The sequence below is a fragment of the Myotis myotis genome, unplaced genomic scaffold (genome assembly GCF_014108235.1).
Source record: "Myotis myotis isolate mMyoMyo1 unplaced genomic scaffold, mMyoMyo1.p scaffold_m19_p_4, whole genome shotgun sequence".
Classification (NCBI taxonomy): domain Eukaryota; kingdom Metazoa; phylum Chordata; class Mammalia; order Chiroptera; family Vespertilionidae; genus Myotis; species Myotis myotis.
In genome coordinates this window covers 37,339,385-37,357,152 of record NW_023416346.1, presented here as the reverse complement: position 1 = coordinate 37,357,152, position 17,768 = coordinate 37,339,385, and the positions used below count along the sequence as shown (strand labels likewise).

The following is a 17,768-nucleotide window of genomic DNA, read 5'->3' as shown; positions in this document are numbered from 1 at the left end:
ATGATTAGACAACTGGTTAGGGGGGTCATTTGTACTTACAGGTGATATCCATTCCCCAGGAATACCTAGAAACACCCTCAAGGACCCTTAATTGAAAAAGATGGGGTTTGGGGCGCACTGAATGAAAGAACTAGTACATTTTTAATAGGATCTCTATAGTGCCCACAGGTTAGAGAGACATGAAGAAATCTGGGTTCCAAAGGTTTTTGTTCTGAGAGTGACAGCCATCGTATTGTTTTTTAAAATTACTTTTTAATAGAGAAGATAAAAAACCGAGTGAGTTCTCTTTTGTGTGTTCAATATTCCATTAGTTGAACATCCTCTACATGTGTTTACAGAAATATTTTATGACCTGAGCATAACTTCAGAGGCTGAGAGCATATTTTCCCCAGCATTTGCTTTAGAGCTCACTCAAGTAATCAGTTCCCAGCTTCCAGAACAAATCTTAGTTTCCTGGAACAGCAGTATCATCAGTCATTCATTGATGTATATTTGAATGAAAAAAGTGTTTCATTTCTCCCCCAATAGGTTTACAGTTAAGCTGTCAGTAGTTTGCTGGGGTTTAGAAAGGTTCTCCTCTTTGGTTTGTTTGTTTTATGTAGAGAAAAGGGATTCTGTACTCTCTTTGGTAGAGATGTGCCCCTGGAAATGCTGTTACCCAGTAACAAAAAATGCTGAATTTACCATCAGCTGTGTCCATTGAGATTTATCCATTATAAATTAAGGTTCCTTGCATTACAAATGCAAGATATATATATATATATATATATATATATATATATATATATATATATTTGCAGGGTATTCTGTATTTTTTAAATATATTTTTATTGTTGATAGTATTACAGATATCTACCGTTTTCCCCCTTCCTTTCCCCCCTCCTTGCACCCTCCCCAGGTCTTCACTACCATATTACCCATGTCCATGGGCTATGCATATAAGTATATAAGTTGCAGGGTATTCTTTAAAGTAGACCATAATATTAAATAAGATGATACACAGCAATTGCTTAGAACAGTGCTTAGTGGCATAGAGGGAGTATTTGATAAGTGTTAGTTATCACCATCATCATTACCATCACTATCATCATGCCACCCAGTCAGTAGGTGTCTGACTAGTCCTCCCTAGTTTGCCATCATTGTGTACAGAGTGTATATGTGAGCAGGGGTGGAGAGGATGGGAAGAATTAGAGACAAAGAAAGTTTTCTCCCTTAGGTGCGTGCTTGCTTGCATGGTGATATTTCAATGGAAAAGAAAGTACACTAAAAATTCAGCTTGGTAATGGCTTAACTTGTTTAGGAGAACCTTCCCCTAACCTTTTTCCCAGGAGAAAAGAGGTCCCTTGTCAAATAAGTTCATGAAGCATTATATACTTTAGCTCCTTTGGAGAGTCAGAATATCCTTTAGCTGACCATGGTCAGCAAACTGTGGCTCGCGAGCCACATGCGGCTCTTTGGCCTCTTGAGTGTGGCTCTTCCTAAGCCTTAGGAGTACCCTAATTAAGTTAATAACAATGTACCTACCTATATAGTTTAAGTTTAAAAAATTTGGCTCTCAAAAGAAATTTCAATTGTTGTACTGTTGATATTTGGCTCTGTTGACTAATGAGTTTGCCGACCACTGCTTTAGCACATTAAGGAAGCTGAGATGTACCCAGAAAAAAAAAGCTGTTTAATTTTAAAGACTCAGTTGGACAAAATTCCTTGGCCACATAATTCCTCTTTCTAATAACACTTATTAGTGTCCCCAGGCAGTAGTGTTCTAAATGCAATGAATTATATTTTTTCCTCTTAAGAGAAAGGAGCTGCCAGTCATTCTCCATGCAGGCAATCAGAGGGCATCCTGGCATAGGTCTTTGAGAGGCCATCTCAGTTATACAGATGTTCACCAGACAGATGTGCAGAATTCTGGAGTGAGAGTGGGCTAGTCATCATGACAAGTCCAGGGAGGGAAGAGACTTCTATGTCCAGCCCTGAGATTTGGAGTTAGGAGGATCTATCAAGGTAGAGAAAGTGGCCCTTTTCAAGGCCTAATGGCAGGAAAGGATAATAGGACCCATGAAATAAAGTTACCAACAATTTAAAGAGAGTGCAGTCTGGTGGGCTGGCCCTGGTGCTGAGTGAAGAAGAATTCAGAGGTGGTGGTAGGACTAACAATATAATTTGTGGCGCCCAGTGCAAAAATGAAAATGTGGGGATCCTTGTTAAATGATTAATAATTTCAAGACAAGACTAGCAAAGTACTAAACCAACAATGGGGCCTTCTAAGCATAAGACCTTGTGCAACTGAACAGATTGTACACCCATGAAGCCAACCCTGGATGGTGGTATTGGTTTTCTAAGGCTGTGCACAAAGGAACTATTCTTGTCCTCATTCTTATAGAGCTGCCTTTCTACCTGAGGCAATAATTGGGTGTGAAATGAAATTGCTGGTCACTAAGAGCATGATCCTCTGAAGTCAGTTTTTTGCCCATTTTCTATTGCTGCTGTAACAAATCACCACAAATTTAGTGGCTTAAAACAACACACATTTGGCCTGGCTAGCATGGCTCAGTGGTTGAGCATTGATCTATAAACCAGGAGGTCATGGTTTGATTCCCGGTTAGGGCATATGCCCAGGTTGTGGGCTTGATCCCCAGTGTGGGGTGTGCAGGAGGCGGCTGATCAATGATTCTCTCTCATCGTTGATGTTTCTCTCTCTCTCCCTCTCCTTTCCTCTCTAAAATCATTTTAAACATTTTTAAAAATAAACAACAACAACAACAACATACATTTATTATCTTACAGTCCAGAAGTTTGAACTGGGTCTCACTGGGTTAACACCAAGGTATTGGCAGGGTTAGTTCCTACTGAAGACTAGGGGAGAGAGAATACATGTCTTTGCTTTTCCCAGCTTCTAGAGGCCACCTGCATCCCTTGGCTTGTGGTTCCCTTCCCATCTTCAAAGCCAGAGATGATGCATTTTTCTGATCATTCTTCTGTACTCACACCTCTCTCTGACTCTACTCTTCTGCCTTCTGCTTCCACTTTGAAGGACAGTGGGCCTACCTGGATAATCCAGGATAATCTCCCTCCCTATTACTTGTCATATTCACAGGTTCCAAAAACAAAGACATCTTTGGGAGACATTATTCTGTCTACCACACTCAGAACCAAACTAAACTGGACCTTGTGTTTAAAACAAATTAATGGGGTACAACATACAAAATGTGCCAATTTCTTAAGTATACAGCTTGATGAATTTTTACATCAACATATACCTATGTAGTGTGTAAAAATTCATCTGTGTAATCACCACTGAGATGAAGATATAGAATATATCTACCCTCCCAGAAGGCTCTCACATGCTCTTTTGTTTTTTAATAAGAGATGTATCTCTCTGTTTTTATTTTTATTTTTTTATTGATTTCAGAGAGGAAGGGAGAAAAGAGAGAGACAGAAATATCAATGATGAGAGAGAATTAGTGATCGGCTATCTCCTGCACACTCCCCACTGGGGATTGAGCCCGAAACCTGGGCATGTGCCCTTGACTGGAATTGAGCCCAGGACTCTTCAGTCTGCAGGCTGACTCTCTATCCACTGAGCCAAACCAGCTGGGACTCACATGCTCCTTTTTAGTCAATATCCACCCTTTAGAGGTGACCAGTATTCTGTCTTCTATCACTGCTCAGTAACCTCTTATAAACCACTCCAAAATTTGGTGGCTTAAAAGAAAAAACACTTTATTTGCTTATAATTCTGTGGGTCAGTAATTTCAACTGGGCTCAACCAGGCAATTCTTCTGTGGCCTCACTTGTGGTCAGTCATTTGGTTGCAGTCATTTGGCAGCTTGACTGGGTCTAGAAGGTCCAAGATGGCCTCGTACATGTATCTGGTGGTTGGTGTTGACTGTCAGCTGAGCCTTAATCCCCCAAGAGGTGAGACTGGGATGCTTTATATGGAGACCTCATGGCAGCAAGGAGACAACAAATTGCCCAGAATTGTCAAAGCAAGTCACAAGGCCATCCTAGATTCCAGGGATAGAGAAATAAATTCTGCCTCAGGATCTGCCAAAAAGCTTGTGGCCATTTTTTTTCCCCCATCACATTACCATTTGTTAATTTTACCTGTTCTTGAAATTCATATAAATGGAATCATACCAAAAGTATTCTTGTTTCTGATTTCTTTAGTTCAATATTATATATATGAAATCCAACCATGTTTTTTTGTTTGTTTGTTTTTTTGAAAGGCAAATATCTTTACTTCTACTAGAAGGGTGCGCAGCACATGGTCTGGAAGCATGTGAACACTGAGCAGGTGGTCTGCTTGGCTTTTTAATCCTGACACACATGACCTGTCCTCACTCTTGATTGGAGCTCAGGCGCACAGTCTTTCGTGATTGGCTAATTCAAAGGGAGGGGCTGGCCTTTGCTGTTTCAAGATGGCGGCCCCCATGCAGCCAACATGAGGCTGCCAAGTCACATGAGCCAAAATGGCAGGTGTCTAAACTGTTCTTTGCCAGAAAAGATGACATATTTATTCTCACAATTCCCTGCTTTTCTTCATTTAAACTCTTTTTTTCAAACTTGGCTAACATTCATTGACTTTCATGCTTTACAGCGTCTAGGAGAAGACTAATTTGCTGTTTGGACAATGCGGTTCCAATTAGCCCTTGGATAAGACATGAGATGATGTGACATTTCATCACTGTAGCTCCTAATCAAAGGGGTGAGTGTGGACACCATCGCTCTAGTGCATCAGAGAAAGGACCCTTGATCCCAGGTTCCAGCTCACTTGTCACTAAAGCTGCCGATGCCTTAGGGCCTCAGTGACAGTCCATGCACTGTGTTGTCAGGGATGGATGTACAGCACTGACCCCAACATTACACATATTCTTCCTTCTTCTGGCAGAATCGTGTCCAAGGCCAACCTACTCTTCCAGGTCATCCTGCTGCTGGCATCTAGCTGTTCAGCTGTACCTTTAACTGTGTCTTGAGTGTAGTTAATAAGCCTTTGCTGGTTCTAGACAATATAATTAATCCACCACATTCTTATTCACAGTGGGCCACCAGCACAGGACAGACTCAAACCCTGCAGTAATCTGATTTCTAGCCTTAAACTCCTTGGCACTCTTCCTAGAACCCCAATGGGATCTGTGTGTATATGGGGATCAAAGAAGCCCCCTGGACTCTCTCCTCTTCCTAGTCTGTCTATTGAAAAAGGTTTACGATATGCCAATGTGAAAGGGATAGCCAATTGTATCAGAGCACAAGTTCCACTCCAACTGCTGGGCAAGGTCACAAGTCAGGGTCCCCCATGACACCACCAGACATCAACACGGGGTACCGACAGTGCAGCATGATGAACTTCTGAGGATACTCGGCCATTTACGCATCCAGATACATTTCTCATAAACTCCAAGCACTGTTCCCCCCTTGAGAGGCAGGAGGTATAGTTTACATCGGAGGACGGGGCCAGATTGTTTTGGCGGGGGGTGGGGGGGGGCCTTGCTCTTTACCTCTGTTGTATGGGAACAATAGGGGGAGAGTCTTACAGGAAGCATTTACCCAGGCGGTTTCCTCCTTGTACAAGGCAAGCACATATTCCATCCTGTTACTGTCTGAGGTCCATCCGAATGGAAATGGGACCACTTGGGCCTCTAGCCTTCCTGCTGCACAAGCATAACAGTCGCTTTTATTTAGGGCGTGTACAGAATATTTAATCCATTCCACCCAGGCATTTGTTCCCTTATATCCTACTTCTATTTGCGTGGTGGTGGCAGTGGCCTAGACAGTGGTTGGCAAACTGCGGCTCGCGAGCCACATGCGGCTCTTTGGCCCCTTGAGTGTGGCTCTTCCTAAGCCTTAGGAGTACCCTAATTCAGTTATTAACAATGTACCTACCTATATAGTTTAAGTTTTAAAAATTTGGCTCTCAAAAGAAATTTCAGTGGTTGTACTGTTGATATTTGGCTCTGTTGACTAATGAGTTTGCCGACCACTGGCCTAGGGGATCTTGTCCTGTGACATCTATTCCTAAATCTAGTCCTAGCCAATCTTTTGACCTAAAGGCTGAACTATCCAAGTCATTCATGTTATCTATAATCAATAACTTAACTGGGTAAGCATGATCCAGATTGTACACCTTTCTCCAGCCCACATTGTAAGCCCCTGCAATTTGCCAGATCCCTAAAGCAAATAGAATTCAGTACATGATGGTTATTAAGACAGCTTACAGTTTTTAGTATCAATTTCAAGAGGACATGTCCTGATATGGCTGTTCAAATTGAGGTGTGTCTTCCCTTAATCCATGTGTGATAGGTCCAGCCTTGCTCTGCAGTCCGAACAGCAGTCTCTGTGGTAAGCAAGACAGGTAGGGTCCTTCCCAAGAGGGTTCCAATTTGCTTCCCTTCCAAGTCTTGATTAGAACAAATGTAGTCTTCTGGTTGATGGCGATGAACCAGAAACTTAAGAGGGCTTTGGGTCAGGAGGCCTTCTAACCTGAGAGAGATTAAAGTAGAAGAGATACCCAGTACATAGTTCTTAAGAAACTGGTCCCTAGTCTCCATTGTAGGAGGATCTTGAGGCATTGCAGGACCTATAGGAATCATCTACAGCCAACTCTAGGTAAAAAACAAAACAAAAAACTTTTCTTAAAATTTATACCATAGGAAGGTTGTCAAACACATTCTACCAAAAGATTATATAGTATTCAAAGTGACAAGAGGGTATTAAACACAAACATAAGCTAGTAAAACTTCAGTTTCCACAACTAAGATTACTTTTTTTAATACCTGATTAAAATAACATATAATAATTTATAGAACTTTTGCTTCAGAAAAGGACTAACCAAAATAAGGTTTATTTTCTAACTTCATTTGTCCTTGGTTTCGATCAGCAAATGGTACTAATTGGATTTTTGCTATCATTCTTCATGAGTACATTGATATAAGCTATTTACTCTCTGGAAAAATGCAAATCATTAACTCTTAAGTGTCCTTGGTTTAGGGAAGATAGGATTTACTAGATAGCTCTAAATTGCTGTTTATTTCAATTTTTCTATTCTACTTATTCTGGCTTACTGGCCTCTGTCATTTATTCAACTTCTTTTCAACATTTTTCTTTAAATGTTTATAACTTTAATGTTCTTTAATGTTTATAACTTTCACAAATCTTTCTTTAGAAATCTTACAACTTTAAGAAATAACCAGCTTTAGAAACCATTTTCTTTCTCCTTCAAAATGCATTTTCATTCCTCATGCTTTCTGTATTATACCAAAACCATAATTTCTTTTCATAATTTTTGAATTCTTAACCCTTAATTTTTAGGTGGCATGTAAGTAATTAATATTCCTCAGATTAGCAATACATTCACATTTTAAGAGATATTTCAAATAAAATACAAGACTTATTCATTAATAGATTCAAATCTATCCTCCATATTTTCCCTAAGAGCAAACTCAAATTAATTACTGTTTCAGTATCCTGTTATTTCAAAATATTTAGATGTTTATTATTTATCCCAGCAATGCTCCAAAGCCTTTAAGTTACCAAAGACTTTGGAAAATTATGTATAGGCCTATGAGACTGGAGGAAAGGGGTGGGGGGTAGGGGAAGAGGAAGGGAGCAGGCCCCAGAGCCTGTTCCCAGACCTCTAGCTGCTTGGATTAAAAACTGCCACATATTTCCCCAACCATGTTTTTGTGCGTGGCAGAAGGTTGTTTTTTATTACTATTGCTTATATTCCATTGTAGGAATATACCACAATTTATTTATTTATTCTACCATTGATGAACATTTGACTCGTTTCTGTTTGTGGCTATTACAAAGCTGCTATTAATGATCTTGCACATGTCTTTTGAAGGGCATAGGTACTTAATTATCTTCAAAAGAATCAATAATCTCTTTGTGCCCTGACTGGGAATCAAACCAATGACCTCTTGGTTCCTGGGTCGAAGCTCAACCACTGAGCAATATTGGCCAGGCTGCAGCTATTCTAATAGGTATCTCATTGCTATTTTGATTTGCATTTTGATGACTAATGACATTGAACATTTTTTTTACACGTTTAATGGTCATTTGGCTATCTTTTTAAAATGAAATGCTGTTTTAAAAAATGGGTTTTTGCCCAGCTGGTGTGGCTCAGTGGTTGAGGTTTAACCTGTGAACCAGGAGGTCATGGTTCAATTCCCGGTCAGGGCACATGCCTGGGTTGCGGGCTCAGTCCTCAGTGTGCGGTGTGCAGGAGGCAGCCAGTCAATGATTCTCTCTCATCATTGATGTTTCTATCTCTTTCTCCCTCTCCCTTCTTCTTCAATAAAAATTTTTTTTAAAAAAGAGTATATTATAAATTACTATTGTAAATTTTAGATGAAGTTGGAAAATTCCTAGAAAATATTACTTATTCAAACTGATTAAGGAAAAATTAGGCCACTTTACTCCTATTCACCTTTGTAGGCCACATTTTCATAAACTGAATTAAATCAATAAAAGTTGTCAGGATTTTGTCAACATTTCTTCTTTCTTCAGTACTATGTGAAAGGAGGTGGGATTGGGAGCACTAAAACCTTTTTTCCCCTAGTTCTCTTTTTAAAGTTTACAGTATAAGGTTGTTCCCCTTTCCTTGTCTAGCTGCTCTTAGTGAATGTGGGTTAGTTAAAACAAGACTATTTTTTCTTAATTTAATTATGAATCTTAACTCAGGATATAGCAGAATAAAACAGAATTACACAATTTCAACCCTCCAGTTCCTATATGGTTCTTCTATGGTAGCCCACAGTAAAAGTCAAGCACATATTCAACAGTAATGGATAAAGGGGAGCAGCTAATGCAACCATGTTTGCTGCTTTCTAATAGTCTAAATTAACATATGGTTAAAGATCAGAAAAATCTGGACTATGAATGGTCAGAATGTGGCTGAGACCAGTGGTCTATAAACTGGTTCACAGGTCAACTATATCAGGATCACTTGGGGGGCATTTTGTCTGGGGCCAGGCCTGGAAATCTGCATTCTATAAGTCCATTGGGGGATTCTGATGGACATTTAGGCTTGGAAATCACTATCTTGTGCTAGGTCAAGCATCAATTGTCACAAATGTGCTATTTAAAATATATATATTTTTATTGATTTCTGAGTAGAAGGAAGAGGGAGAGATAGAAACATCAATGATGAGAGAGAATCATTGATTGGCTGCCTGCTGCATGCCCTACACCAAGGATTGAGCCCACAACCCAGGCATGTGCCCTGACCAGGAATCAAACTGTGACCTCCTGGTTCATAGGTCAACGCTCAACCACTGAGCCACACCGGCTGGGCTCAACTGTGCTATTATATTTAAGATGGCTCTGCTCAATAAATATGGAATGCAGAAATTCTATATTTGTAATCAGACTGAAGTGTAAACTGGTATGACCATTCTGGAGAACAATTTAGCAATATTTAATATAACTGGAAATGCATGCATGGGGAAAGTTCCACTTCTATGCATATAGTCACAGACGTACTCTAGGAGATGTGTACAATGTTGTTAATTGCAACAAAAAGAGGCTGTGGGGTGGCATGGGGTTGGGCTTGTCACTACTACCCTAACCAGAAAAAAAAAAAGTTGACTTCACCTCTTCCTGTTTATTCACTCATCAGCTATAGCCTGTGGTGACCTTTAGGTACCCATGCCCTCACAAGTCTTCTCCTTGCCATCGGCTTAAAATCAGAGCAGTATTCATTTTACACGCTAGTACAAATGCATTTATAGTAATACCATAAGTGGATTTTGGAGGTGGCATTATTGGTAAGCTATTTCTAAGAAGTTTTAGGGCAAAAGGGCAAGTCAGTTTCCTCCAATTCTAGTCCAGTACTTTTCCCTCAGAGACTGTGTCCCCAGTCTTTCTGCACAGGTCAGTCTATGCTTGTCCTGAGATGAAAGGCTGCTCACAAATCTGCCACCTAGCTGGTTGTGGGGAAGCACGGGACTTCGTTGGAAATCTGTAAGGAGGATTCTCCAAAAAGTTGGGGGCCTCTACGGGGACCTTGTCAAAGGCAGCAGCCCCTGCCTTGATTTTTCCAAACAGGTCTGAGCCCCCAGGTGTTTTGCTGGAATCTCTATGTTTAGTCTTTAGACCCGACCTTGTAGAAGCATGTGCTTTCTCAAGGATACTTACCCTGCTGATTGTATCTAGAGGTTAATTTGAGTTCAAGCTGTTGTTACAATAAAAGCCTAAGGAGGCAGGCAATCGGGGTTGCTTTGGTGTCTCCTGGCATACAGGCCCTTGGCCTTCTCTTTCACAGAAACGTGTGTCAGAGTAATCCATTCATCCATCGCTCAGGGTCTGCTGGTCAGTCCTGGCAGCTGGTTCTTCCTCTCCTGCTTCAGCCCCTACCTAATACCCCACCCTTAAGAGTCTCCAATCTTGGGGACTGAGAATCTATTCCTCTGTCTCACACCATGGCACTTGGCTCATCTATCCTTGCCCTCCCCTCCAAGTGTGATGATCCAAGCGTGTCCTGTCAGCCAGAGAATGTGAGCCTGTGTGAGAGATTGTGTGTCTGAGTATGTTTTTGTGGCAGCTGTGGGGGTGGGAAGACCGAAAATTGTGAATGACTTCAGTCAAAATGTTCGAGTGATGTTACTTACAGATACTTGAGTACTAACATGGAGAGAGGAAATCCAGTTTGTCTGTATAAACTGAACGCATGAGATCTGCTTCCTCTTCATGATTAATTTGACCGTATGCACAGTGGTAACCATACCAGTTGTCAATATGGGCCAGATAAAATTGTAAGCTATGTTTATTTACAATGTGACATTGTTTTGAACTTGTGTTGATTATCTACAATGATTTTCTACCCATGTACTCTGCTCACATGGGAAAAAAAAAATCAGGGGATTTGATTAGCATTTCTGAGATTAACTGCCCAGGTGCCTCCTCTCTTTTCTTTTGGCATCTGCTGGGCAGCTACATTGCAGAGGTCATGGTGGTTGCAAAGTACAAGAAAAGAGAGCATATGTAATAAAAGGTGTAATTTTCCTAAAGCAGTATAAAACTGTTCCTCAGTACTCAGCACATATAGCTTATATTTACTGTATATGCTTTTTCTCTATTCTGTTTACCACCTTTGATTCCTGGGAGATTAAATCTGCACAAGCGTAGATGCATACTAATATGATGAACTTTAAAATGTTATTTTCCTTCCTTTATCATCAATGGTTATCATTTAAAGTTGTTATGAAAGCTTTGTGACAGAGGTTATACTAAAATTGAAAGTATACGAACTTACTGAAAATCATGTAAAAATTAGCTCTGTTTCTAATGTGGTTTCTCAGATTGATTAATTTATGCGATTGAATTGTTCTATTCTCTTGTAAACATACATTCACACTTTGCAAACTTGCACACCTGCAAAGTAAAGTGTGATGGTATTTGTGATGTTATCATTGTTTCATCAAGAATGATAACCCAGTCAGGTTACTTTTAAAATCTCACTTTACAGGCCATTATATATCACCTTCCTGTTTCAATAGAGTGGAAATTGATTCCATAAAGGTCTTAAAGGTCAGAAGCATCGTAAATTTAATGATAATACTTTTAAAATACCTTGGCATTTATGAAGCGTTGTTGGACTAGTTTAGAAATAGTTTGAAGTTGTTATAAAGTTTAACATTGTATAAAAGGACTTCCCCAAAAGATACATGTATCAGTTTGGATATGGTGAACTTTTTTCTTTAGGGATGTGTGTCTTTTAAAAGCTTAATATCTTTGTATTGAAACCATGACAAAGATACCCCTCTAATAGGTTTCAGTCTGAATTTTAACAAGTATTATAGAAATCATGGAATTGTCTCTGTTTCTCCCTTTCTACTAGTATATCTTTCATTATTCCATTGTACCTCCCTTTGGCACTTATACACACTATCATGTAACTGGAACTATGTCAGGTGCTAGGGATCTTGAAATGAAAGGATACAATCAGTCTCTGCCCTTAAGAGACTAAGTCTAGTTGGTGAGAAGTATAAAAAATTAATTACAGTATTGGGTGTGGAGTTGTCAGGAAAGTCTTCCTGGAGGAGGTGATGGCTGAGCTGGAAGGATGTGTGAGAGATGACATCGAGATGAAATTAATCTTATCTGGAATATTAATGGGTTTTGGCCATGATAGCTTTCTTTATACCAAAAATGGCAGAGTAGGGCACCCCACGGTTTTATCCCTCCATTAAAGCAACTAATGAGCCAGCAAAAACTGTCAGAATCAACTTTGCAGAACTTTGGAATCTAGTCGAAAAATGTATAACAACCAGGGGAAAACTTAATGAAGAAGCTGGTGCATTGCAGCAAGAGAGTTCTCTGGTGTTTTAAATAGTCTATCTATCCTTCCCCATATTCCACGCCTGTACTCCTGGTGCCAAGGACCTGAGGGGGCAATACAGACCTTGTTCTCAAAGACTTGTGGTTGTGTATTTTGATCTGTCTGGTGGTTCCCTGAAGGACTGGTGCACAGGGCCTGCCTTTGTTTCTCCTAACTCAGACCATTCTCAGGTTTGGGGCAGCTTCCCAGGTAGCATTTGATAAAAGCACTTAAAGGCACAAGTATTGGCTTTAGCAGCCCGGAACAGCAGACAAGACACATCAGAAGGCCTGGGAAGAAACAGCTTTAGAAAGGAGATATGTCAGGGAATGTGTGCTTTTAAAAGCTCCTGTGTAAAGCATGGAATCAAGAAGGCCATGCATATGCCCAAGACAATACACATAGTCAGAAAAGGCTTAATCTTCAGAGAATATCCTAAACTTTCACCTCTGGCTGACCTTCAGGGTCTGCACAAGCAGAAAATAAAGGTGAAGGCAGTGTTGCAAATGGCCTGGCTAAGCATTGAAAGGAGTGTCCCAACACAGAGGCAATCTTCAGGGTGGGAGAGTTTTAAAAATTCTTTTTTAAAAAATATTTTGAGACTTCAGGTGGCTATCGATAGATTTCTAATCCATTGACCACTAAACCTATGGAACACAGACTTCTGTGACCACATATGCTAAAGAATAAAAAGTTTACAAACATAATTTAGAAAAGTAACTAAAACAACAATCCTAAACAAACAGTAACAACAAACAAAACAAAAATTGAGTTAATTTTTGTGTATGGGGTGAGGAAATAGTCTACTTTCATTCTTTTACATGTGGATATCCAGTTATCTCAGAACTATTTTTTTAAGAGACTGTTTCTTTCCCATTAAATGGTCTTGGCACCCTTGTTAAAAATCAGTTGACCATAGATGTATAATTCTATTCCATTGATCTGCATGTCTATCTTTATGCCAGTATCATTCTGTTTTGACAGTCTTACCTTGTAGAAAGTGTGAACCCCCAACTTCATTATTTAAATAGTGTTTTGTCTACTAGGGTCCCTTGCAATTCCATGTTAATTTTAAGATCAACTTTTACATTTCTGCAAAAAAAAAAAAAAAAGGACTCAAAGTTGTTTTTTTTTAAAAATATATTTTATTGATTTTTTACAGAGAGGAAGGGAGAGAGATAGTTAGAAACATCGATGAGAGAGAGAAACATCGATCAGCTGCCTCCTGCACATCCCCCACTGGGGATGTGCCCGCAACCAAGGTACATGCCCTTGACCAGAATCGAACCTGGGACCTTTCAGTCTGCAGGCTGACGCTCTATCCACTGAGCCAAACCGGTTTCGGCAAGACTCAAAGTTTTAAGGGGGATTGCATTGAGATGATTTTGGTAGTTTGTATGTTTTTTAGGAATTTGTGTTTCATCTAGGTACCTAATTTGCTGGCATGTAATCATACCTAGTATTTTCTTATAATCCTTTTTATTTCTGTAAGGTCAGTAGTAAATGTCCTCCCTTCAAACCAGATTTTAGTAATTGGAATCTTTCTTTTTCTCTTGAACAATTGTCTTAAAAATTTGTCAATTTTATTGATCTTTTAAAAGAACCAACTTTTGGATTTACTTTCTCTATATTTTTCTCTTCTCTGTTTTGCTTATCTCGATTCTAATTTTTGTCATTTTTTCCTTCTGCTTGCTTCTAATTCCTTAAGGTGGATAGTTATATTATTAATTTAACAGTTGTAGGTTTCTTTTTTTAAATGTAGGCATTTGCAGCTATAAATTTCCCTCTGAGCACTGCTTTCACTGAATCCCATTAGTTTTGGTATGTTGTATTTTGTTTTCATTAATCTCTACTTATTTTCTAATTTCCCTTGTGATTTTTTCTTTGACCCACTGGTTATTTAGCAGTGTTGTTTAATTTTCACATATTTGTATATTTTTCATTTTTTCCTGTCTTATTGATTTTAATTTCATTCCATTTTGGTCAGAGGACATAGTATGATTTCAGTCTTCATAAACTTATTAAGACTTATTTGGTGGCCTAACATATGGTCTATCCTGTAACAGCTTCAATGTGCACTTGAGAAGAATATGTAGTGTGCATTTTTTGGGTTGACTGTTCTGTAGATGTTTGTTAGGTCTATTTGGTTTATAGTGTTTTTCAAGTCTTGTATTTCCTTATCGATCTTCTATAAAGCTTTCTGTCAATTTTGGAAAATGGAGTATTTAAGTCTCCAACTATTGCTATAAAACTGCCTCTATCATCTCTCAATTCTGTCTATTTTTGGCATATATTTTGAACTCTGATTTTAGATGCATAAAGTGTATATACATTTATAATTGGTATATCTTGATGGATTGACATTTTCAACGTTATATAATATCCTATTTATCTCAACATTTTGCCTGAAAATCTCTGATATTTGGAGAGCTACCTCCACCTGTCAATTGCGTAGCGTTTGCAAGGAACAGCTCCATTTCCCATAATTCTCAGGGAATGGGCCAAAGAAGGTGGGTCCCAGAAGGCCTTGCGGCTTGACAGTTGTGACGCAGCACTTGGTCACAACGCTTCGGGGTTGGCGAGGTGCGATAGTCAGCTTTGGTGTTAGTGAGGAAAAGGAGGACGTGAGGTAGGAAAGAGGCCGAGGCCGAAGCCGGGACTTGGCTGGGGCTGGACTAAGACTGAACTGGGAGGTGAGGGGCGCGCGGATTGGCAGCCGCAGCTTTTATTATTGACGGTGACGTGGCGGCGCGGCCTCGTCGCCGGTGAGGTGGGCGGTGGACTAGGCCTCAGCGGCCATGGCGTCGAATTTTGGAGACTGTGCCGGCGGGTTCCGCCACAACGAGGTGATCAGTTTCATCAACAACGAAGTCCTTCTGAACGGGGGCGGCCCTGATTTCTACACGACCTTCCGCTCGCAGTCCTGGAACGAAATCGAGGACCGACTAAAGGCCGTCCTGACCGACCCGCAGGTACCGCGCATGCGCCAGAGGGCCAGCACCTGGAGCGCGCTAGCTTTGGGAGTGCGCGTGGCCGCGAGGCAGCGTGAGCAGCTAGTGTGCCAGGTCCAGCAGCTGCAGGACCGGGTGGAGGAGCTGGAGGGGACCACCTGGGGTTTGGCTCCAGAGCTACAGAGACTTCACGTGGAGCATGAGAACGTGACCTTGCAGCTGCACTTAACACGGACTGCCCTGGAGCAGGCGCTGAATGAGCGTGATATGCTTCACTCACAACTGCTCCTGGTTGCAGGGTCGGTCCAAATTGCCCAAATGAGCCATGAAATGATGCCTGGGCCTCAACCCGGGTGGTTCGGGGCCTCAGCATGGCCCCTGAATGAAGAGCAGCAAAGAAATATGGAGGCCATGGGGATGCCTGGCAGTCCCTGGGCCCAGAACATGCCACCACCTCTGCCAGTGTCAGTGCCATACTCATTTCCATTTCACCCATTTCCACCGGAATCCCCATTCTTGCCACCTCTACCACCAGGAGCAGTATTCATGGAAGCAGGAGGGGCAGTAATGCCACCTAAGCCGCCTCCGGGGTTCTATACCCCCAACCCGCCTCCGGGGTTCTATACCCCCAACCCGCCTCCGGGGTTCTATACCCCCAACCCGCCTCCGGGGTTCTATACCCCTAACCCGCCTCCGGGGTTCTATACCCCTAACCCGCCTCCGGGGTTCTATACCCCTAACCCGCCTCCGGGGTTCTATACCCCTAACCCGCGGGCTGCAGTGTGGGCACAGGAGGAGATGGCCCCACTGTGGAACCATAGGATCCCCAGCCAGGAGGAAGGCCCTGAATTCCTTCAGGATACAGTCCCCTTTGGGGACATCAGAAGCCTTAGCCAGGAACAAGATCTAGAGAGGCCACAGGGCATGGTGAACCTGAGTGACAATAGGAATCACAGCCATGAAGACAGTGCAGTGGGGCCCCAGGGGATAGTTCCCCTCTGGGATTGCTGGAGCCACAGCCAAGAACAACATCTAGAGAGGTCCCAGGGCATGGTTACCATGAGTGACATCAGAAACAGCCAGGAGGAAGGCCCAGAGAGACCCCAGAATATGGTCCCCCTGGAGGCTAGTGGGAGGCATGGCCAAAAAGAAAGTTCAGAAAGACCGCAGGGGGTAGTTCATCTAGGGGGAAACAGAAGCCACTGCCAGGAAGGAGATCCAGAGAGTCCCCAGGGGACTATCCCTCTTGGAGGCAGCGGAAGTCAGAGCCAGAGCCAGGAAGAAGATCCAGAGAGTCCCCAGGGGACTGTCCCCCTTGGAAGCAGTGGGAGCCAGAGCCAGGAAGGAGATCCAGAGACACCCCAGGGGACTGTCCCCCTTGGAGGCAGTGGAAGTCAGAGCCAGAGCCAGGAAGGAGATCCAGAGACACCCCAGGGGACTGTCCCCCTTGGAGGCAGTGGAAGTCAGAGCCAGAGCCAGGAAGGAGATCCAGAGACACCCCAGGGGACTGTCCCCCTTGGAGGCAGCGGAAGTCAGAGCCAGAGCCAGGAAGGAGATCCAGAGACACCCCAGGGGACTGTCCCCCTTGGAGGCAGTGGAAGTCAGAGCCAGAGCCAGGAAGGAGATCCAGAGACACCCCAGGGGACTGTCCCCCTTGGAGGCAGCGGAAGTCAGAGCCAGAGCCAGGAAGGAGATCCAGAGACTCCCCAGGGGACTGTCCCCCTTGGAGGCAGTGGAAGTCAGAGCCAGAGCCAGGAAGGAGATCCAGAGACACCCCAGGGGACTGTCCCCCTTGGAGGCAGCGGAAGTCAGAGCCAGAGCCAGGAAGGAGATCCAGAGACACCCCAGGGGACTGTCCCCCTTGGAGGCAGCGGAAGTCAGAGCCAGGAAGGAGATTCACAGACACCCCAGGGGACATCCCTGGGGGGCAGAAAAAGGCATGACATGAGAGAAAATAAAAAGAAACAGCAGTTTTGGGGTCAGAAGTCCAAGCAACCAAAAGGGATAAGAGCCTCAGAATCCCAGCACCATGAGATGTCTGCCTTATGCTACAATGGACAGAACTGGCACTGCAATTGGTGTAGAGCTGTAAATTTTCCATGGCGCAAGTTCTGCCATGTTTGCAGGAAATTCTGTATTTGAGAGTGGAGACCTGGACCCAGGACAAACTCATTTCAGGAAGGTAAGTAAGAATGTAAACATTCCAAAGAAAAATAAGTTTCCTAGGACAACCTTCTGATCAAAAAGTAACTCATTTACTTTACAGAAATTTTGAAACCAAAATTATCATAGAAAAAATTAAATAAAATAATCCATTATTCCATTACTCAAACTAACAACTTTTTATCATGGTGGGTACATACACAAACACATATGTATTTGTATTATTTTTTCTTTTTTCTTTTAAATTAGATTTATTGGGGTAACATTGTTTAGTAATATTTTTAAAAACAAACTCGAACAAAGAGAGAATGTTTTTTAATATCACACTCTTTAAA

At 41.9% G+C, this 17,768-nt stretch overlaps 1 protein-coding gene across 1 annotated transcript; it reads left to right on the top strand.

Moving 5' to 3' along the window:
• The first annotated feature begins 15,117 nt into the window (after positions 1-15,117).
• TEX13D (TEX13 family member D) lies at positions 15,118-17,487 on the top strand. The gene is made up of 3 exons (XM_036305863.1): positions 15,118-15,889; positions 16,043-16,495; positions 17,165-17,487. The coding sequence occupies exons 1-3, from the start codon at positions 15,118-15,120 to the stop codon at positions 17,410-17,412; spliced, it is 1,473 nt and encodes a 490-aa protein (XP_036161756.1). The 3' UTR covers positions 17,413-17,487.
• Positions 17,488-17,768: the final 281 nt, after the last annotated feature.